Source organism: Oncorhynchus mykiss, chromosome 17 (genome assembly GCF_013265735.2).
Source record: "Oncorhynchus mykiss isolate Arlee chromosome 17, USDA_OmykA_1.1, whole genome shotgun sequence".
Lineage (NCBI taxonomy): Eukaryota > Metazoa > Chordata > Actinopteri > Salmoniformes > Salmonidae > Oncorhynchus > Oncorhynchus mykiss.
In genome coordinates, this window is record NC_048581.1 from 93,995,748 (window position 1) to 94,016,088 (window position 20,341).

General features: G+C 41.3%; 1 protein-coding gene across 1 annotated transcript in view; it reads left to right on the forward strand.

The window, feature by feature from the left end:
- LOC110494842 (synapsin-2) overlaps positions 1-20,341 on the forward strand; it is a 278,300-nt gene that overhangs the window by 22,045 nt on the left and 235,914 nt on the right. Inside the window, exon 2 of the mRNA XM_036950994.1 lies at positions 15,036-15,093. Coding sequence (XP_036806889.1) covers positions 15,036-15,093 — 58 coding nt within the window. The remainder of the gene's footprint in view (positions 1-15,035; positions 15,094-20,341) is intronic.

Below are 20,341 nucleotides of genomic sequence, written 5' to 3' on the forward strand. Positions count from 1 at the left end.
ATTTTCCATAATTAGCTATTCATATTTATAGTAATGTCAGCAATTTATGCAAAGGATTTTTACCTCTCACCATTACCAAAATTACATTAAGGCAAGCAATTATTATATGAGCAAACAATTATTGTGAATCATCCTATATTGTCCCTAACATCTTTTACTCCCTCTCAACAGTTGTGGGACACACACAACCATTTTCGCCCACAACAACTATAGACTCAGATTCTCAACATTTGCACCAACTCAAGAAAGTTCTTTATTTATGAATGCATATACAGTTGCAGCTGTATGAGAAGGCATGCAAAACTGAGCAAAAAAAATGGGAGAAATGGGGAGATTTCCTTTTTTTCTCTTCACCTTTATTAACCAGGTAGGCAAGTTAAGAACAAGTTCTCATTTACAACTGCGACCTGGCCAAGATAAAGCAAAGCAGTGCGACAAAAACAACAACACAGGGTTACACAAACGTACAGTCAATATCAATACCAGTCAATACCAAAATCTATTTACAGTGTGTGCAAATGTAGAAGAATAAGGAGGTAGGCAATAAATAGGCCCTAGAGGTGAAAATAATTTCAATGTAGCATTAATACTGAAGTTATAGATATGCAGATGATGATGTGCAAGTATGTACAATGTGCAAATATGATATGCAAATATGTACATATTCTTATTCATTCTTTTACAATTGTGTGTATAAGGTAGTTGTTGTGAAATTGTTAGATTACTTGTTAGATATTACTGCATGGTCTGAACTAGAAGCACAAGCATTTCGCTACACTCGCATTAACATCTGCTAACCATATGCATGTGACCAATAACATTTTATTTGATTTATTTAGAGATCCTGGGGTGCAAAAGAGCAAGAGGGTAAGTAATAATATGGGGATGAGGTAGTTGGGTGTGCTATTCACGGATTGGCAGTGTACAGGTACTGTGATCGGTAAGCTGCTCAGACAGATGATGCTTAAAGTCAGAGAGGGAGATATAAGACTCCAGCTTCATAGATTTTTGCAATTGCAATCAGTGGCAGCAGAGAACTGGAAGGAAAGGCGGCCAAAGTAAGAATTGGCTTTGGGGATGACCAGTGCAATATACCTGCTGAAGCGCGTGCTATGGGTGGGAGTTGCTATGGTGACCAGTGAGCTGAGATAAGGCAGGGCTTTACCTAGCAAAGACTTATAGATGGCCTGGAGCCTGTGTGTTTGGCGACGTATAGCTAGTGAGGGCCAGCCAACGACAGCATACAGTTCGCAATAGTGGGTAGTATATGGGGCTTTGGTGATACGGATGGCATTGTGATAGACTCCATCCAATTTGCTGAGTAGAGTGTTGGGGGCTATTTTGTAAATGACATCGTCGAAGTCAAGGATCGGTAGGATAGTCAGTTTTACGAGGGTATGTTTGGCAGCATGAGTGAAGGAGGCTTTGTTGCAAAATAGGAAGACGATTTTAGATTTAATTTTGGATTGGAGATGCTTAATGTGAGTCTGGAAGGAGAGTTTACAGTCTAACCAGACACCTAGGTATTTGTAGTTGTCCACATATTCTAGGTCAGAACCGTCCAGAGTAGTGAGTAGTGATGCTAGTCGGGCGGGAGGTTGCTGGCAGCAGCAATCGGTTGAAGAGCATGCACTTAGTTTTACTAGCATTTAAAAGCAGTTGGATGCCATGGAAGGAGTGTTGTATGTCGTTGAAGAACGTTTGGAGGTTTGTTAGCACAGTGTCCAAAGAGGGGCCAGAAGTATACCAAATGGTGTCGTCTGTGTAGAGGTGGATCAGAGAATCACCACCAGCATGAGCGACTTCATTGATATATTAACCATGGTCACATCCTAGATAACACCCTCTTCCCCTGAAACACCCATAACATGGTCCCCCGTAGTGACCATATTCCCAAGCATCTCTGTGCAGTCAGACCTTTGATTTTGTGCATCCAGGGTCACAATAATATGCCCTCTCTCTGAATGTCCGAGTGTGACCCCCTCCCCATGGGTTACTGCAGCTAGTTTTGCCAGCACTGCCACTGCCTCAGTGAAGGCACCCCACCGGAATCCCCACCAGCTAGGTACAAGGCCGCCAAGGTTCTCATTAGCAGTTTTGAGAATTTTCTTGTATATTATGCTCTCCCTTTAGGGGACTTTGGCTTTGCAGGACCAACTCTGCCAAGCAGGCTCAGAATCTTGAGGGGGCAGTGCTGCTCTAGGTCTCTGACTGCATTTTGGCTGCATACAGACTGCTTACAGCAGGCCCATAAAACAGTTAGGGACTTCTCCTTAGTATCTGGGTCATTCAGGTGGGTGTCTATGGTATAGGGTTGTGGACTGTTCCATCAATATAGGACCATAAATAAATAAATTAGATGTATATATATATTTTTTTAAATGTAGTTCCCCATGATAGGACAATAAATTAGATGTATAATTTATTTTAAAACACTGTTCCACCATGATAGGACAATAAATACATTATATGTATAATTTATTTTAAAACACTGTTCCACCACGATAGGACAATAAATAAATAAGATGTATAATTCATTATAAAATGTATATCCCTCATATGCACAACACTGAAAGCTCTCTCACAACCCCTGCTCACAGAAATACATTGGTTCAACCATTTCCTTTCTCACTCAACGCCACACTTTCTCAAACACCACACTCAATACATACACACAGAGTCTTCTGTTTTTATCTCCACCATGTTGAATTTGTGCCTTTGTGTTCCAATTAGTTATATTTGAAGATAGAAAAGCTATAATGTTTGTTGTATTATTACAATCCATAACAGGGCTAGAATTGTGCATTTCATTATTTGCCTCCTCTGAGAACTTTGTAATTTAAAAAAAGCCATGGAGTAGTCTGTGTCTCCCATAGTTTTGTCACAAAAACTGTTGTTTTAAATGGCAGACTGAAGGGTGGGTGCAGCGGCAGGTGCCGCTTATCATACGAATGCTGTTATTTTATCTAAAACATCAGGTGTACGCCGACCCCAGCTAAGTAACTAATGCAAAGATTTAAAGCGTAATTATGTGTTTTATCTCCAGTACTTCGCCATGATTGTCAATTATGAAGCTGCTCCACTGATAATCTTAGTGTGTCCTTGCTGGGATGACACAAATCTACTGCCGGAGAATACCAACACCAAACACATTGGTTCACCGTTCCACCGGAGCGGACAGTACACAGCATACCATAATGTTCTGAATAATGGCCAAGTCTACCTCGCTCCCTATTCTACTGAACCGCTTAGGCATAACAAACACAAGTCCAACATTTATCGGAAACTGTTAAACTACCTGTTCACTACCCTCCTGCTCTCCGGGAAGTCGCTATATGTCGCTATATGCGATCTCTGACTCTGCTTCTGGTACGCAAGCTGTTTTAATTAGTTCCCCGTCTCCAGTGCAGGCGGGAGGGATAGTTAATTGCACTACCAAACTGCCCCTAATCAAAACGAAACAAAACGGTTAACCCAGCCGTCAGAAAAAAACAGAAAATCTAACTTTTTTCAATGTGTCAATCCCTCTCGAGTCATCTGGGACCCACGAGGTAAGCCCAAGGGACTACTAGGGGGGCACTTGAACATTCGTAGTGTCGTTCCAAAAAGTGATCAAATTCAACATTTACTCACAGGCTCCAACCTTGACTTCCTCTGCCTCTCAGAGACATGGCTCCATAAAAAATCTCCATCTGCTGCTTTGATTGTGATTGGCTACAATGTTTTCAGGAGAGACAGGATTGAAGGAAGAGGAGGGGACGTGATGATTTACATTAAATAACATATCCTATGTAAACAAATTGAGTGGTCATGTGATAATGAACTAGAATGCATTGGTCTGAATGTTACACCATCTCCCCAAATGTATTTTATCCTTAGTGGAATGTGTAGACCACCTTGTACCAAAAGTGTGTTTTTTGATCAGTTTAATAACATGCTTAGGGAATGGGATTTTGGGAAAGAGATCATCTTAATGGGAGATTTTAATATTAATTATGAAGACAAGTGTTGTAGGAAAACCCTCAAACGGATCACTAATACCTTTGACCTTACACAGCTAGTTAAAGGGCCAACCAGGGTGACTTGTTGCTCTAAAACACAGATTGATTTGGTGCTCAGCAATAAACCAGAGAGAGTGTGTAATGCTCCGGGTGTCGTGGGTGTGGAATCAAACGCAGGAGACAGAGAGTACAATGCTGTGCGTCTTTAATAGCACCAACGCACCACAGGGTGCTCACAATAGTTACGTTCCCAAACACAGGGAATCAAAATGTACAACAGAAAAATCACGACCAGGCACTAACACGTACCTCTACAACAGAGCCGAAGGTTACACTGAAATAATCCCGCACAACAACCAGGCGGGCCGGCTGTCTAATAAAGACAAACTAATCATACATAAACAGGTGCTACCAATAAACATACAAGGAGGGGGAGGAAAGACAATCAGTGGCAGCTAATAGGCCGGTGACGACGACCGCCGAGCGCCACCCGCCCGGGAAGGGGAACCACCCTCGGTCGGACTCGTGACAGAGTGACTAAATCATTCAATATGTTTACTGGGCTATCTGATCATAATCTGACCCTTATAGCCAGAAAGCTTTCTAAGAACAGGTTTAACCTCTCTACTGTTTGGTATTTTGAGTTGATCAGGCTTTCTAAGAGTGAATTATATTATTTTGAAAATGCAATTAAGGGAATTAACTGGAATTATCTCTTGTCCTATACAGATGTGGAAGCTGATAGTCAGGTTTTTCTATCCACAAATCGACTACAATAAATGGCTTCCTAAAGAAAATAAAATCCAAACCTGGCCGAAAGAGCACTCTTCCTTGGCTAAGTGGAGAAATCTGGAAACTGATGAAAGAACAAGATTATGCTCTAAAAACAGCCCTAACATCCAAATTGGAGCATGGCTGACATAGGTTTACCATGTTGAAAATAAGGTGATGAAAGAAATCAGACAGGCCAAGTCAAACCTTTTTATTTTATTAACATAATTGGTGAAACAAAGGGAAATTCTAAATTGATCTGGGAGAATCTAAAAACGTTAACAGGGAAAGACCATAGTAACACAACAAAACGATTAGAAGTCATGGTGAATAACAATCTTACACACGATGCAGTCGAAATAGCAATAGCCTTCAATTACTACTTTATTGACTCTGTCAAGGTACTGACACAGAACCCCTCCACTGGTTTCTTGGGCTCAGTGCTAGTAAATGACGCTCAACCTGTCTTCATCAGAAGGGAGGTTTCTGAGTCAAAGGTGAACAAGGTGATTAGCTCACTAAAGAACTCTGAAGCCAAAGATGTGTTTGGGCTGGACTCTACCTTTCTTAAAAACTACAAAGAGTCACTCATTGGCCCCATTACTAAGGTCACCAACACATCTATTGGTCAGTAGGTGTTTCCAAGGGTATGGAAGTCGGCCATAATAACGACGATCTTTAAATCGGGTGACCTTGCTGACATGAGTAACTACAGGCCAATTAGTATACTACCTGTGGTGTCGAAGGTTGTTGAAAAGTGCAGAACAACTGATTGCCCACCTCAACAACAGCCCCTTCACATTACACTCCATGCAGTTTGGCTTCCGAGCTAAACACTCCACAGAAACGGCCAACTGCTTTCTTCTGGAAAATGTGAAGTCCAAGATGGACAAAGGGGGCATTGTTGGGGCTGTGTTTCTGGACCTAAGGAAGGCTTGTGATACTGTTAACCATGAGGTTCTCATCACAAAATTGTCCAAGTCCAACTTTTCCCCCTACGCCTTGAGATGGATGAATTCATACCTCGAAGGCAAAACTCAGTGTGTCAGAGTGAACAATGAGCTGTCGCCCACGCTTAGCTATGATGTGGGCGTGCCCCAAGGGTCAATACCCGGGCCCCTCTTGTTTAGCCTGTACATTAACCTTTTGTGACTAGGGGGCAGTATTTTCATTTTTGGAAAAATAACGTTCCCGTAGTAAAATGGATATTTGGTCAGGACAAGATGCTAGAATATGCATATAATTGACAGCTTAGGATAGAAAACACTCTAAAGTTTCCAAAACTGTAAAAATATTGTCTGCGAGTATAACAGAACTGATGTTGCAGGCGAAAGCCTGAGAAAAATCCAATCCGGAAGTGCCTCATGTTTTGAAAGCGCTGCGTTCCAATGCGTCCCTATTGAGCAGTGAATGGGCTATCAACCAGATAATCTTTCTCCATATTCCCCAAGGTGTCTACAGCATTGTGACATAGTTTTACGCATTTATGTTGAAGAATACCCGTAAGCGGCTACATTGCGCAACCGGTCACCTGATGGCTCCCAGAGTGATTCTCAAATAAAATACAGAGGTAGCCATTATTCCAATCGGTCCTACTGAAAAACCAATTGTCCCGGTGGATTTATCATCGAATAGATATTTGAAAAACACCTTGAGGATTGATTATGGTGCGGCTGGCTTCCGGGTTGGATGGCGCTGTGTTAAGAAGCAGTGCGGTTGGGTTGTGTATCGGAGGACGCATGACTTTCAACCTTAGTCTCTCCCGATCCCATACGGGTGTTGTATCGATGAGACAAGATAGTAGCTACTAAACAATTGGATACCATGAAATTGGGGAGAAAAAGGGGTAATATTCAAAAAATAAAAAAATAAATAAGAAAGAAAATTTGGCAACAATTGGGCGTTCATACCTCTGCCCGAATCGGTGTACAGTTGGATTTTGTCGATAGCTTTGGGTGGGATCTGAAGCGCTGTAAGGAGGACCTTTCTAACTACAGATTCAGGAAGTTGTCCTTTCTCTTGGATACCTGTAAGTACCAAATTCTCTCTCATGGATCTAGTCTGTATGTCAAGTAAGGCTTCTCTCAAAACGATGTTCTCCTTTTTTAAGTTCATTAACTTCGGTTTCAATCTTATTGACCGCCCCTTTTAGCTTATGTCTTTCTCCAATGTTGAGGCTTTTTCGTCACTCATCTCGAGGCTTGCCTTCAACTCTTTTATACCTTACTGACTAGTTCAAGTATACCCAGTTTGTCATTTATTGATTTTAACTTCTTATGGCTGGGGGCAGTATTGAGTAGCTTGGAGGAATAAGGTACCCAGAGGTGTCCAGAGTAAACTGCCTGCTCCTCAGTCCCAGTTGCTAATACATGCATATTATTAGTATATTTTGATAGAAAACACTCTGAAGTTTCTGTAACGAAACTTTTTGGTATTTCATCTGCAACTAGTGAACGCGCTTCGTGAGTTTTGATTTGTTTACCAAAAGTAGCTATTTGGATATAAATGATGGACATTATCGAACAAATCTAACATTTATTGTGGAACTGGGATTCATGGGAGTGCATTCTGATGAAGATCATCAAAGGTAAGTGAATATTTATAATGTTATTTCTGACTTCTGTTGACTCCAACATGGCACATATATGTATTTTTTGTCTGAGCGCCGTTCTTAGATTGCATGGTTTGCTTTTTCCGTAAAGCTTTTTTGAAATCTGACACAGCGGTTTCATTAAGGAGAAGTGTATCTAAAGTTCCATGCATAACACTTGTATTTATCAACATTTATAATGAGTATTTCTGTAAATTGATGTGGCTCTCTGCAAAATCACCAGATGTTTTTGGAACTACTGAACATAATGCTACAATGTAAACTCAGATTTTTTTTATTTATAAATATGAACTTTATCAAACAAAACATAAATGTATTGTGTAACATGAAGTCCTATGAGTGTCATCTGATGAAGATCAAAGGTCAGTGATTCATTTTATCTATATTTGTGCTTTTTGTGACTCCTCTCTTTGGCTGGAAAATGGCTGTGTTTTTCTGTGGCTCTAACCTAACATAATCGTTTGTGGTGCTTTCGCTGTAAAGCCTGTTTGAAATCAGACACTGTAGTGGGATTAACAACAAGATTACCTTTAAAATGGTATAAGGTCCATGTATGTTTGAGGAATTTTAATTATGAGATTTCTGTTGTTTTGAATTTGGCGCCCTGCACTTTTACTGGCTGTTGTCATATAGATCCCGTTAACAGGATTTCAGCCCTAAGAAGTAAACAGATCGGTTTTGACCTTTACCTGTGATTAAAATAGTAAATCTTTCTTGACCTGGAGGCCTGCTTTAGTTTTTGCTTGTAAGCAGGAATCAGGAGGATAGAGTTAACTCTTAGAGCTACCCCCTACTTTTTTACATTTCCGCCTGAAGACATACCCAAATCTAACCTCTAAATCTAATCTCAGGATATGCATATTCTTGGTACCATTTGAAAGAAAACACTCTGAAGTTTGTGTAAATGTGAATTCAATATAGGAGAATATAACACAATAGATCTGGTACAATGAATAGATTTCATACAATGAAAAAAACATGTTTTTTCTATTTATTGTTGTATCATCTTTAAAATAAATGAACAAGATAAAACAAACATTCAGATAGGATGATGAGGACAATTTCAGTGAAAAACATAAGAGGGCAACAGTACTTGTGCAACGTTTCAGAATGATAACTTCCAAAATGAGTGTGCTACATGACATTTATCATGAAGTCACCCAGGTGTCCCACACAAGTAACCCAAATGTACCCAAGTGGCCAAATTGGGGATGTTATACATTTTGAATGGAATAACTATATACAAAATACCAAAATGGTATTCTAACACCCCCCCCCCCCCCCCCCCCCAAAAAAAAAAATTTTTTGGATTAAAAACATGAAAAAAATATATGCATTTACAAAAATACTTTAAGTATTTGGAAGACCCTCAGTCCTCTACACACTATTGTGCTGCTGATGCCAGGTGCCATAGCACATCCATGCCTGCAGAAATACATTTGGGCAGATGAACATGAACTTGTGGCAGGAGCTGGATGAACCAGCTTCAGTGGGGGATGGACACCTTGGCACTGGGGGCTCCCATTCAGAGTCAGTGTCACTGTGAAAGAAAATGTTCATTTAGAATAGTTTCACATATGAGCCCTGTATCAACAGGTATAATAAACAGATATATATAGAGTACAGGGAACATAAGGTTGAATATATTATTATAGACCTGCTAGATCTACTGTCTCATTTATATTATGACATTTCAGCTAGATCTACTGTCTCTATTATATTATGACAGACCAGCTGTATCTACTGTCTCCATTTCACTTTGGCCATTGTTGTGGGCCTGCCCCCCCCCTCAACAGCCTCAAATAGGCTATGTCATTTCACAAGTAATATTTTATATTATTAATTTCAAACAACGGCATTAGCATGAGAAGAACTTACCAGTCCAAAACGATGTCCTCTCTGTTCAAAAAATGTTCCTCCATTTGGGAATTGCTAAATGAATCGTCCTTGATCAATTTCTTCTAAAATTGTGTGTACATCTGTATATCTAGACTTAGATTTAGCTTTCCCTGACTTAGTCGCCAAACTAATTGATATATAAACAGCTGAATATGCGCTTTACCAAAACAATGCTGTGCGCAACATGCGTGGCTCCTTCCGGTATGAATCGTCAATGGCGAATGAACCTCTTTACCCCAACCTACGACCCATATATCTCCATCTCTTCTTCATGCAAATTACAGGAATTTGGGCCTTGTTCGGTGTCTGAAGTAATTCCTTCACATCCGACTCCTTAAAGACAAAAATCTTTGTCCAGTACGAGGTGAGAAATCACTGTTCTGATGTCCAGAAGCTCTTTTCGGTCATAAGAGACGGTAGCAGAAACATTATGTACAAAATAAGTTACAAATAACACACAATAGCACAATTGGTTAAGAGCCCGTAAAATGGCAGCCATCTCCTCCAGCGCCATTGGTTTGCCATCATGTTTCTCTTATTTTTGACACAACATTTACTTTACTTGTATTGTCTTTTGTATTATGGAATGGTATCAGTTAATATGGGGAGGGATGAACCCTGTGTGTTTTGCACCAGGATCAGTGAAACCCTGTTCTATATGGGACACCACAAAGGTATGATCACTCTGACATGTTTGCCAAGGTAGCCCAATTACGACCAGACAAAACGTCAATAGGCACAGTATCTGTAGCGGCTGGGAATGACAATGAAAGGTGAACATTGTTATATTAACAGAACACTGCTTCTATGGTATTATGTAAAGGATTGTTTATTCTACATGGACCTGTTGAACATTATAAACTATATACCTACAGCTGTTCAACTTTATAGACTACATACAGTACACAAGTATGTGGACATCTGTTTGTTCAGATTCAGAAAACTTGAATGTCCTCAGAGGCAATTCATCTTGCAGCAGTCATAAAACATAACATCTAAAAATGTAAAATAAACAGCAAATTACATTTACAAACAAATAGGCAGGGCAAGTGCAGTTTCATAGTACAAGTGCTAAGTGCAGTGTCGTGTTTTTGGCTATGCCGGATTAAGTGATATGACATGCTATTCGATAAAATAATTCATCCGTAATTAATATCACCTGATTGAGCTAATCATGTAAATGTAATTAACTAGAGAGTCAGGCACAAAAAAATAATATTTATGCAAATTAATTACTTCAAAATCATACAATGTGATTTTCTGGATTTTTATTTTAGATTCCGTCTCTCACAGTTGAAGTTTTCCTATGATAAAAATTACAGACCTCTACATGCTTTGTAAGTAGGAAAACCTGCAAAATCGACAGTGTGTCAAATTCTCCACACTGTATATATATATAGGGAAGAAAATCAGGGAAGTTATGGAGTCCAAGTGAGTCTGATGACACGCAGGTGCGCATAAAGATGGTGACAGCTGTGCACCATAATGAGAGGTCTGGTGACCTAGAGGCTGGAGGGAGCACAAGTGACACTGACAATCTTGCCCAACCTATTTTTCTGTGCAACCTTGATATTCCCAAACCAGCAGGTCAAGCAAGCAGTAGGGCAGAATGATCTCAATTAAAAAAGTGCAGTTTCCATAGTAAATACAGTCTCTGTTGGCCTTTCTTAAAAATATCGTCAGTACAAGGACAGCTGCTTGTCGATGACTAGCCCAAGGTATTTGTAATCCTCCACTATTTCAATGGGCTCACCTTTTATAATTGATGGTGTGTGCATGGTAGTGTTCCTTCCAAAGTCAATTACCAGATCCTTTGTTTTTGATGTATTTCATTGTAGATGGGATGACTCACACCAGACAGTAAACTCATTCAGAGCCGGTCCGGGCTCCATCTCATCCCCTTCGAGAAGACTGACCAAAGCCGCATCGTCAGCGTATTTGATCAGGTGGAGCCCTGGGAACTGGCTCCGGCAGCTGCCTATATGCAGTATGTATAGTACTGGTAAAAGAACACTGCCCTGTGGGGTTCCAACTGAAGCAGTGCCCACCTCAGAGAGTGTGTTGCCAACTCGTACCTGCTGAGACCTATCAGTTAGGAAGTTGGTGATCCATGTGATAAGCATCAAGTCCGAAGTCTGTCCGGGAGGGCCAACGGATTGATTGTATTAAATGATGAGGAGAAATCTATAAACATGATCCGCACATGGGTTTTACTACCCTCCAAATGCATGTACACCAGATGTAAGAGCGAAAGGATGACATTATCTGTTCCTCTCTCTGACCGGTATGCAAAATAAAGGGGTCAAGAAGATGACTGGTAGTGTTGATAATGTATGCTTTCATGATCTTTTCAATAGATTTAATCAAGAGAGAGGTCAGAGCGACAGGTCTGTAATCATTTGATGCAGACGGATGAGAGGTTTTTGGGACAGGTACAACAATATAACAATATATTTTTTTCCAAAAAGATGGAATTTCCAATGTATTCAGGGACCGCTGAAAGAGAGCAGAAGACATCGCTCAGCTGAGTGGAACAGTGTTTCAAGACACGACCACTTATGTTATCAGACCCCGGGCTCTTTCGTGCTCCAGTGCTTTTAAACACTCGTTGTACGACTTCCTCATCGATGACAAGCGTGCTCTTGGTTGCCATGACATCCTCCTCCAGACAGGCCAGGGGATCGGAGGCAACCACTGTTTCAAAGTGGATGAAGAACTTGTTTAGTTCATTGGCTGTAGAGAGGCACACCGTCTCAATCAGGCAGAGGTCGATGCGTTGCCTACCTTTTGAAGGGGGCGCTTGCCATATTTCTAACTTCTTTGGGATAGGGGGCAGCATTTTCACTTTTGGATGAATAGCGTGCCCAGAGTTAACTGCCTCCTACTCAGTCCCAGATGCTATATGCATTTTTTATTATTAGTATTGGATAGAAAACACTCTGAAGTTTCTAAAACTGTTTGAATGATGTCTGTGAGTATAACATAACTCATGTGGCAGGCAAAAACTTGAGAAAAATCCAAACAGGAAGTGGGAAATCTGTGGTTTGTAGTTTTTGAACTCACCCCTATTGAATACACAGTCGGATATTGGTTATGTTGCACTTCCTAAGGCTTCCACTAGATGTCAACCGTCTTTAAAAGGTTGTTTCAGGCTTCTACTGTGATGTGGGACCGGATGGGAGCTCTTTGAGTAAGTGGTCTGCCTACAGCCTCGTTCTCAGTCACGCACTTTCACTTGAGAGGTAGCTGTCGTTCCAGTGCTTTTCTACAGACAATGGAATTCTCCGGTTGGAACAATATTGAACTTTTATGATAAAAACAACCTAAAGATTGATTCTATACTTAGTTTGACAAGTTTCTTCGACCTGTAATATAACTTAATGAACGTTTCGTCCGAATGGACCAGATCGCAGATTTGGATATGTTTACCAAAAGCCCTAACAAAAGAAGCTATTGGACATAAATGGAAGCATTTATTGTGGAACTGCAATTCCTGGGAGTGCATTCATCATCATGCAATATCACTGCATGTTTTGGAACTACTGAACGTAACACGCCAATGTAAAATAAGACTTTTGGATATAAATATGAACTTTACTGAACAAAACATACATGTATTGTGTAACATGAAGTCCTATGAGTGTCATCTGATGAAGATCATCAAAGGTTTAATTTAATTTTAATTTTATTTAATTTTTAATTTAATTTAATCTCTATTTGTGCTTTTTGTGACTCCTCTCTTTGGCTTGAAAAATGGCTGTGTTTTTCTGTGAGTTGGTGGTGACCTAACATAATTGTTTGTGGAGCTTTCGCTGTAAAGCATTTTTGAAATCAGACACTGTGGCTGGATTAACGAGAATTTTATCTTTAAAATGGTGCCTAAATGGTGCCTAGAAATTTGATTTATGAGATTTCTGTTGATTTGTATTTGGCGCCCTGCAATTTCATTGGCTGTTGGCGAGGTGTTCCTCTAGCGGAACGAGAGTCTCCTTCTCGGTCTGAGATGTTGAACATCTCATTCCAAAGTCATGGGCATTAATATGGAGTTGGTCCCCTCTTTGGTGCCATAGCATCCTCCACTCTTCTGGGAAGGCTTTCCACTAGATGTTTGAACATTGCAGCGGGGACTTGCTTCCATTCAGCCACAAGAGAAGTAGTGAGGTCGAGCACTGATGTTGGGAGATTAGGCCTGGCTTGCAGTCGGCTTTACAATTCATCCCAAAGGTGTTCAATGGGGTTGAGGTCAGGGCTCTGTGCAGGCCAGTCAAGTTCTTCCACACCGATCTCGACAAACCCTTTCTGTATGGACCTCGCTTTGTGCATGGGGCATTTTCATGCTGAAACAGGAAATGGCCTTCCCCAAACTTTTGCCACAAAGTTGGGAGCACAGAATAATCTAGAATGTCATTGTATGCTGTTGAGTTAAGATTTCCCTTCACTGGAACTAAGGGGCCTAGCCTGAACAATGAAAAACAGCCCCTGACCATTATTCCTCCTCCACCAAACTTTACAATTGGCAATATGCATTCGGACAGATAGCGTTCTCCTGGCATCTGCCAAACTCAGATTTGTCCATTGGACTGCCAGATGGTGAAGCGTGATTCCTTACACCAGAGAATGCGTTTCCACTGCTGAGTTTAATGACGGCGAGCTTTACACCACTCCAGCTGATGCTTGGAATTGCAATCGCAGGCTAGTGTGCACCTGCTCAGCCATGGAAACCCATTTCATGAAGCTCCCGACGAACAGTGTTTGTGCTGATGTTGCTTCCAGAGGCAGGTTGGACCTCAGTAGTGAGTGTATCTACCGAGGACAGACAATTTTCACAAGCTTCAGCACTCAGCGGTCCCGTTTTGTGAGCTTGTGTGGCCTACCACTTCGCGGCTGAGCCGTTGTTGCTCCTAGACGTTTCCACTTCACAATGATATCAGTTACAGTTGACCAGTGCAGCTCAAGTATGGCATACATTTGAAAGGTATCCTATGCCACGTTGAAAGTCACTGAGCGCTTCAGTATGGGAAATTCTACTGACAATGTACTTATGGAGATTGCATGGCTTTGTGCGCGATTTCATATACCTGCCAGCAACGGGTGTTGCTGAAATTGCCAAACCCACTATTTTCAAGGGGTGTCAACATAATTTTGGGCATTTAGTGTACCTTTAGATGTGTGGGTGTGTGAACTAATCTCTGCTCTGTTGAAGGAACATTTCCAGAGACAATGAGGTTTAGGCTGGATGCTGCAGTGAGTGACTGATCATCCTCCACAGCTGCTCTGCTGCTAACAGCTTACTGGGTAGTATAGTGGTGCCTGGGTACAGGTTAGTAGCCAATGCAAAAAGGTTAGCTCATTTCTGCTAATGTCCTGGGTTGTGATACATAACAGTCCTGCACTGCATGGGTTTCGGTAGTATAGTATGACGCTATAGTAATCTCATCCCTTTCCTATTATGTGAACAATAGTAATTGTAATATCTATCAGTTAGCGCCACAATGTGTACAACTGGCACAACAAAAATAACATAGGGAAGGGGTTGTGTACTGAAAAGTATGTACTTCATTTGCTGTATTGCCACGCTTATGCAATCTGAACAGAAGTGCACCCCAGAACCATTTCAGTAGTTGTCTTCCTGTTTACTGTCCTGTACCCAGAGGGTAGGGTTAGAGGACCTATCTATCCAAGCAATATGGTTATTTGACCAGTGACTATGTCTCTGTCTCTTATTTGAAATACTGTATATCTCTGTCTCTCAGGTCCAGACTGTTCAGAGGGAAGAAGATCCAAGGAGACTATGACATCAAAGTGGAACAGGTGTGTACAATCACACACACTCCAGTAATTTGAATTCATTCATCACCAGTTAATTTGTACCATTAGTATTATATTTATCAGTTAGCACCACAATGTTTACAACTGGCACAACCACAAAGAACACAGGAATGGAGTTGTGTACTGAAAAGTATGTACTTCATTTGTCGTGTTGGCAAACATTTGAAATCTGAACCAAAGTGCATTCCAGAACCATTTAAATAGTTTTCATCCTGTTCACCGTCCTGTACCCAGAGGGTTAGGGTTAGAGGACATTCAGGTAATAAACACTACTGTCCCATACCCAGAGGGTTAGGGTTAGTGGATGTACCAAGAAGGTTAGGGTTTTTTGCTTTGGGGAGGGATGTGTGGTTTATTATTAATGGGCAGAGGGGAAGGTAGTGCAAATTTTCCCCGGTCTACATTCACTCTTTTGCAGGTTATACTTTATAATTTTTTTACATCCTAGCCAAGTTTCCTCATCTTCCCTTATGCACTACATTTTTCAGCACACCAACTATGCCGCAGGTCAGTATAGTCTACCAGTATATCCTGCCTTCTATCCACCAGTCATAGTGACAATAATGGTAGGTGGATTGTTTGTCCAGATCTGCAATAGGCTAAGTAGCATTCAGCATTCAGCATTTAGTTAGCCAGCAATTGTGCAAGTTCTCCCACTTAAAAAGATGAGAGGCCTGTAATTTTCATCACAGGTACACTTCAACTAAAAATCCAGAAAATCACATTGTAGGATTGTTTATGAATTTATTTGCAAATTATGGTGGACAATAAGTATTTGGTCAATAACAAAAGTTTATCTCAGTACTTTGCTATATACCCTTTGTTGGCAATGACAGAGGTCAAACGTCTTCACAAGGTTTTCACACACTGTTGCCAGTATTTTGGCCCATTCCTCCATGCAGATCTCCTCTAGAGCAGTGATGTTTTGGGGCTGTTGCTGGGCAACACAGACTTTCAACTCCCTCCAAAGATTTTCTATGGGGTTGAGATCTGGAGACTGGATAGGCCACTACAGGACCTTGAAATGCTTCTTATGAAGCCACTCCTTCGTTGCCCGGGCGGTGTGTTTGGGATCATTGTCATGCTGAAAGACCCAGCCACGTTTCATCTTCAATGCCCTTGCTGATGGAAGGAGGTTTTCACTCAAAATCTCACGATACATGGCCCCATTCATTCTTTCCTTTACACGGATCAGTCATCCTGGTCCCTTTGCAGAAAAACACCCCCAAAGCATGATGTTTCCACCCCATGCTTCACAGTGTTCTTTGGATGCAACTCAGCATTATTTGTCCTCCAAACACGACGAGTTGAGTTTTTACCAAAAAGTTATATTTTGGTTTGATCTGAAAATATGATATTCTCCCAATCTTCTTCTGGATCATCCAAATGCTCTCTAAAAAACTTCAGACGGGCCTGGACATGTACTGGCTTAAGCAGGGGGACACGTCTGGCACTGCAGGATTTGAGTCCCTGTCGGCGTAGTGTGTTACTGATGGTAGGCTTTGTTACTTTGGTCCCAGCTCTCTGCAGGTCATTCACTAGGTCCCCCCGTGTGGTTCTTGGATTTTTGCTCACCGTTCTTGTGATCATTTTGACCCCACGGGGTGAGATCTTGCGTGGAGCCCCAGATCGAGGGAGATTATCAGTGGTCTTGTATGTCTTCCATTTCCTAATAATTGCTCCCACAGTTGATTTCTTCAAACCAAGCTGCTTACCTATTACAGATTCAGTCTTCCCAGCCTGGCGCAGGTCTACAATTTGGTTTCTGGTGTCCTTTGACAGCTCTTTGGTCTTGGCTATAGTGGAGTTTGGAGTGTGACTGTTTGAGGTTGTAGACAGGTGTCTTTTATACTGATAACAAGTTCAAACAGGTGCCATTAATACAGGTAATGAGTGGAGGACAGAGGAGCCTCTTAAAGAAGAAGTTACAGGTCTGTGAGAGCCAGAAATCTTGCTTGTTTGTAGGTGACCAAATACTTATTTTCCACCATAATTTGCAAGTAAATTCATTAAAAATCCTACAATGTGATTTTCTGGGTTTTTTTCTCTCATTTTGTCTGTCGTAGTTGAAGTGTACCTATGATGAAAATTACAGGCCTCTCTCATCTTTTTAAGTGGGAGAACTTGCACAATTTTTTTAATGTACTTTTTTTTTATTCCACCTTTATTTAACCAGGTAGGCTAGTTGAGAACAAGTTCTCATTTACAACTGCGACCTGGCCAAGATAAAGCATAGCAGTGTGAACAGACAACACAGAGTTACACATAGAAACAATTAACAAGTCAATAACACAGTAGAAAAAAAGAGTCTATATACATTGTGTGCAAAAGGCATGAGGAGGTAGGACAATAATTACAATTTTGCAGATTAACACTGGAGTGATACATGATCAGATGGTCATGTACAGGTAGAGATACTGGTGTGCAAAAGTGCAGAAAAGTAAATAAATATAAACAGTATGGGGATGAGATAGGTAAATTGGGCGGGCTATTTACCGATAGACTATGTACAGCTGCAGCGATCGGTTAGCTGCTCAGATAGCAGATGTTTGAAGTTGGTGAGGGAGATAAAAGTCTCCAACTTCAGCGATTTTTGCAATTCGTTCCAGTCACAGGCAGCAGAGAACTGGAACGAAAGGCGGCCAAATGAGGTGTTGGCTTTAGTTATGATCAGTGAGATACACCTGCTGGAGCGCGTGCTACGGGTGGGTGTTGCCATCGTGACCAGTGAACTGAGATAAGGCGGAGCTTTACCTAGCATGGACTTGTAGATGACCTGGAGCCAGTGGGTCTGGCGACGAATATGTAGCGAGGGCCAGCCGACTAGAGCATACAGGTCGCAGTGGTGGGTGGTATAAGGTGCTTTAGTAACAAAACGGATGGCACTGTGATAAACTGCATCCAGTTTGCTGAGTAGAGTATTGGAAGCTATTTTGTAGATGACATCGCCGAAGTCGAGGATCGGTAGGATAGTCAGTTTTACTAGGGTAAGTTTGGCGGTGTGAGTGAAGGAGGCTTTGTTGCGGAATAGAAAGCCGACTCTAGATTTGATTTTAGGTTGGAGATGTTTGATATGAGTCTGGAAGGAGAGTTTGCAGTCTAGCCAGACACCTAGGTACTTATAGATGTCCACGTATTCAAGGTCGGAACCATCCAGGGTGGTGATGCTGGTCAGGCGTGCGGGTGCAGGCAGCGAATGGTTGAAAAGCATGCATTTGGTTTTACTAGCGCCACGGAAGGAGTGTTGTATGGCATTGAAGCTCGTTTGGAAGTTAGATAGCACAGTGTCCAAGGACGGGCCGGAAGTATATGGAATGGTTTCGTCTGCGTAGAGGTGGATCAGGGAATCGCCCGCAGCAAGAGCAACATCATTGATATATACAGAGAAAAGAGTCTGTCTCAATAAAGTCTGAGCAGTTTAATTTAATATGGCTAATACCTCTACAGATGTGTTAGTCAAACCTTACTGTGAAAAAAAGAGGGTAAACCAGGAAACCCTAGAGGGTAAACCAGGAAGGGTAATTCAAACCAGGAAGGGTAATTACATTTTTCATGACTTTATCATTCAACTTGTTCTGAAAACGTTCTCTAGGGTAGGGGGCAGCATTCTGAATTTTGGATGAAAAGCATGCCCAAATTAAATGGAGTGCTACTCGTGCCCAGAAGATATGATATGCATATATGGATAGAAAACACTCTAAAGTTTCCAAAACTGTTAAAATAGTGTCTGTGAGTATAACAGAACTGATTTGGCAGGCGAAACCTGAGAAAAATCCATTCAGGAAGTCGTTTTTTTTTGTTTTGGTTTTCTAGTCAATGCCACTGATTTGTCTGCTGGGCTATGTTCTCAAATAATCGTAAGGTATGCTTTCGCCGTAATGCATTTTTTAAATCTGACACCGTGGTTGGATTCACAATAAGTTAATATTTAAACCTATGTAAAATGTTTTGTTTTCTGAATTTTAATGAGTATTTCTGTAATTTAATTTGGCGCTCTGCAATCTCACTGGATGTTGGCCAGGTGGGACGCTAGAGAGGTTAAGGTCTTCTCATTAGATTTGGGGTGTGGTCACAAGAAATGCACTTGAGAGGTTAACAAATCTAAATAATTGTTTAAGGTTTCTGTATCAATATTAAAAATGTAAGGTCTTTGGAATAATTTTGACCCCAGCCAAAAGCACCTAATTCAGCCTATACTAATTTGATAAATATTAGTATAGGCTGAGTAAATCTAAACAAATCAAATTTTATTTGTCACATACACATGGTTAGCAGATGTTAATGCAACTGTAGCGAAATGCTTGTGCTTTTAGTTCCGATCGTGCAGTAATATCTAACAAGTAATTTAACAACAACTACCTTATACATGAATAAGAATGTACATAAAAATATATGAATGAGCGATGGCCGAACGGCATAGGCAAGATGCAGTAGATGGTATAGAGTACAGTATAAACATGAGATGAGTAATGTAGGGTATGTAAACATTATATAAAGTGGCATTGTTTACAAGTGTAAAGGAATGAATAAGAAAATGTACATAAACATATGAATGAGCGATGGCCGAACGGCATATGCAAGATGCAGTAGATGGTATAGAGTACAGTATATACATATGAGATGAGTAATGTAGGGTATGTAAACATTATATAAAGTGGCATTGTTTAAAGTGGCTAGTGATACATTGTAACGTCTGTCGGCAGAAGGAGAAGACCTAGGTGCAGCATGGTAAGTATTCATAATATGTTTAAATATATGTTAAAATACGAACACTTGAACAAAACCAACAAACAAACAGTTCTTCAAGGTGCAATACAGAAAACAGAAAACGACTACCCACAAACATAGGTTAGAGACTATGGTCAGAACGTGACAGTACCCCCCCCCCAAAGGTGTGGACTCCGGCCGCAAAACCTGAACCTATAGGGGAGGGTCTGGGTGGGCATTTCACCGCAGTGGCAGCTCTGGTGCGGGACATAGACCCCACTCCACCTTAGTCTTGGCCCACTTATGTGGCGCCTCTGGAGTGGCGACCCTCGCCGCCAACCTCGGACTGGGGACCCTTACCGTGGGCCTCGAACAGGAGGGCGGCTCTGGCAGCTCCGGACAGGAGGGCGGCTCTGGCAGCTCCGGACAGGGGGGCGGCTCTGGCAGCTCCGGACAGGAGGGAGAACCTGGAGGGAGGAGACGGAGAGACAGCATGGTCCTCGGAGCAGGCACAGGATAGACT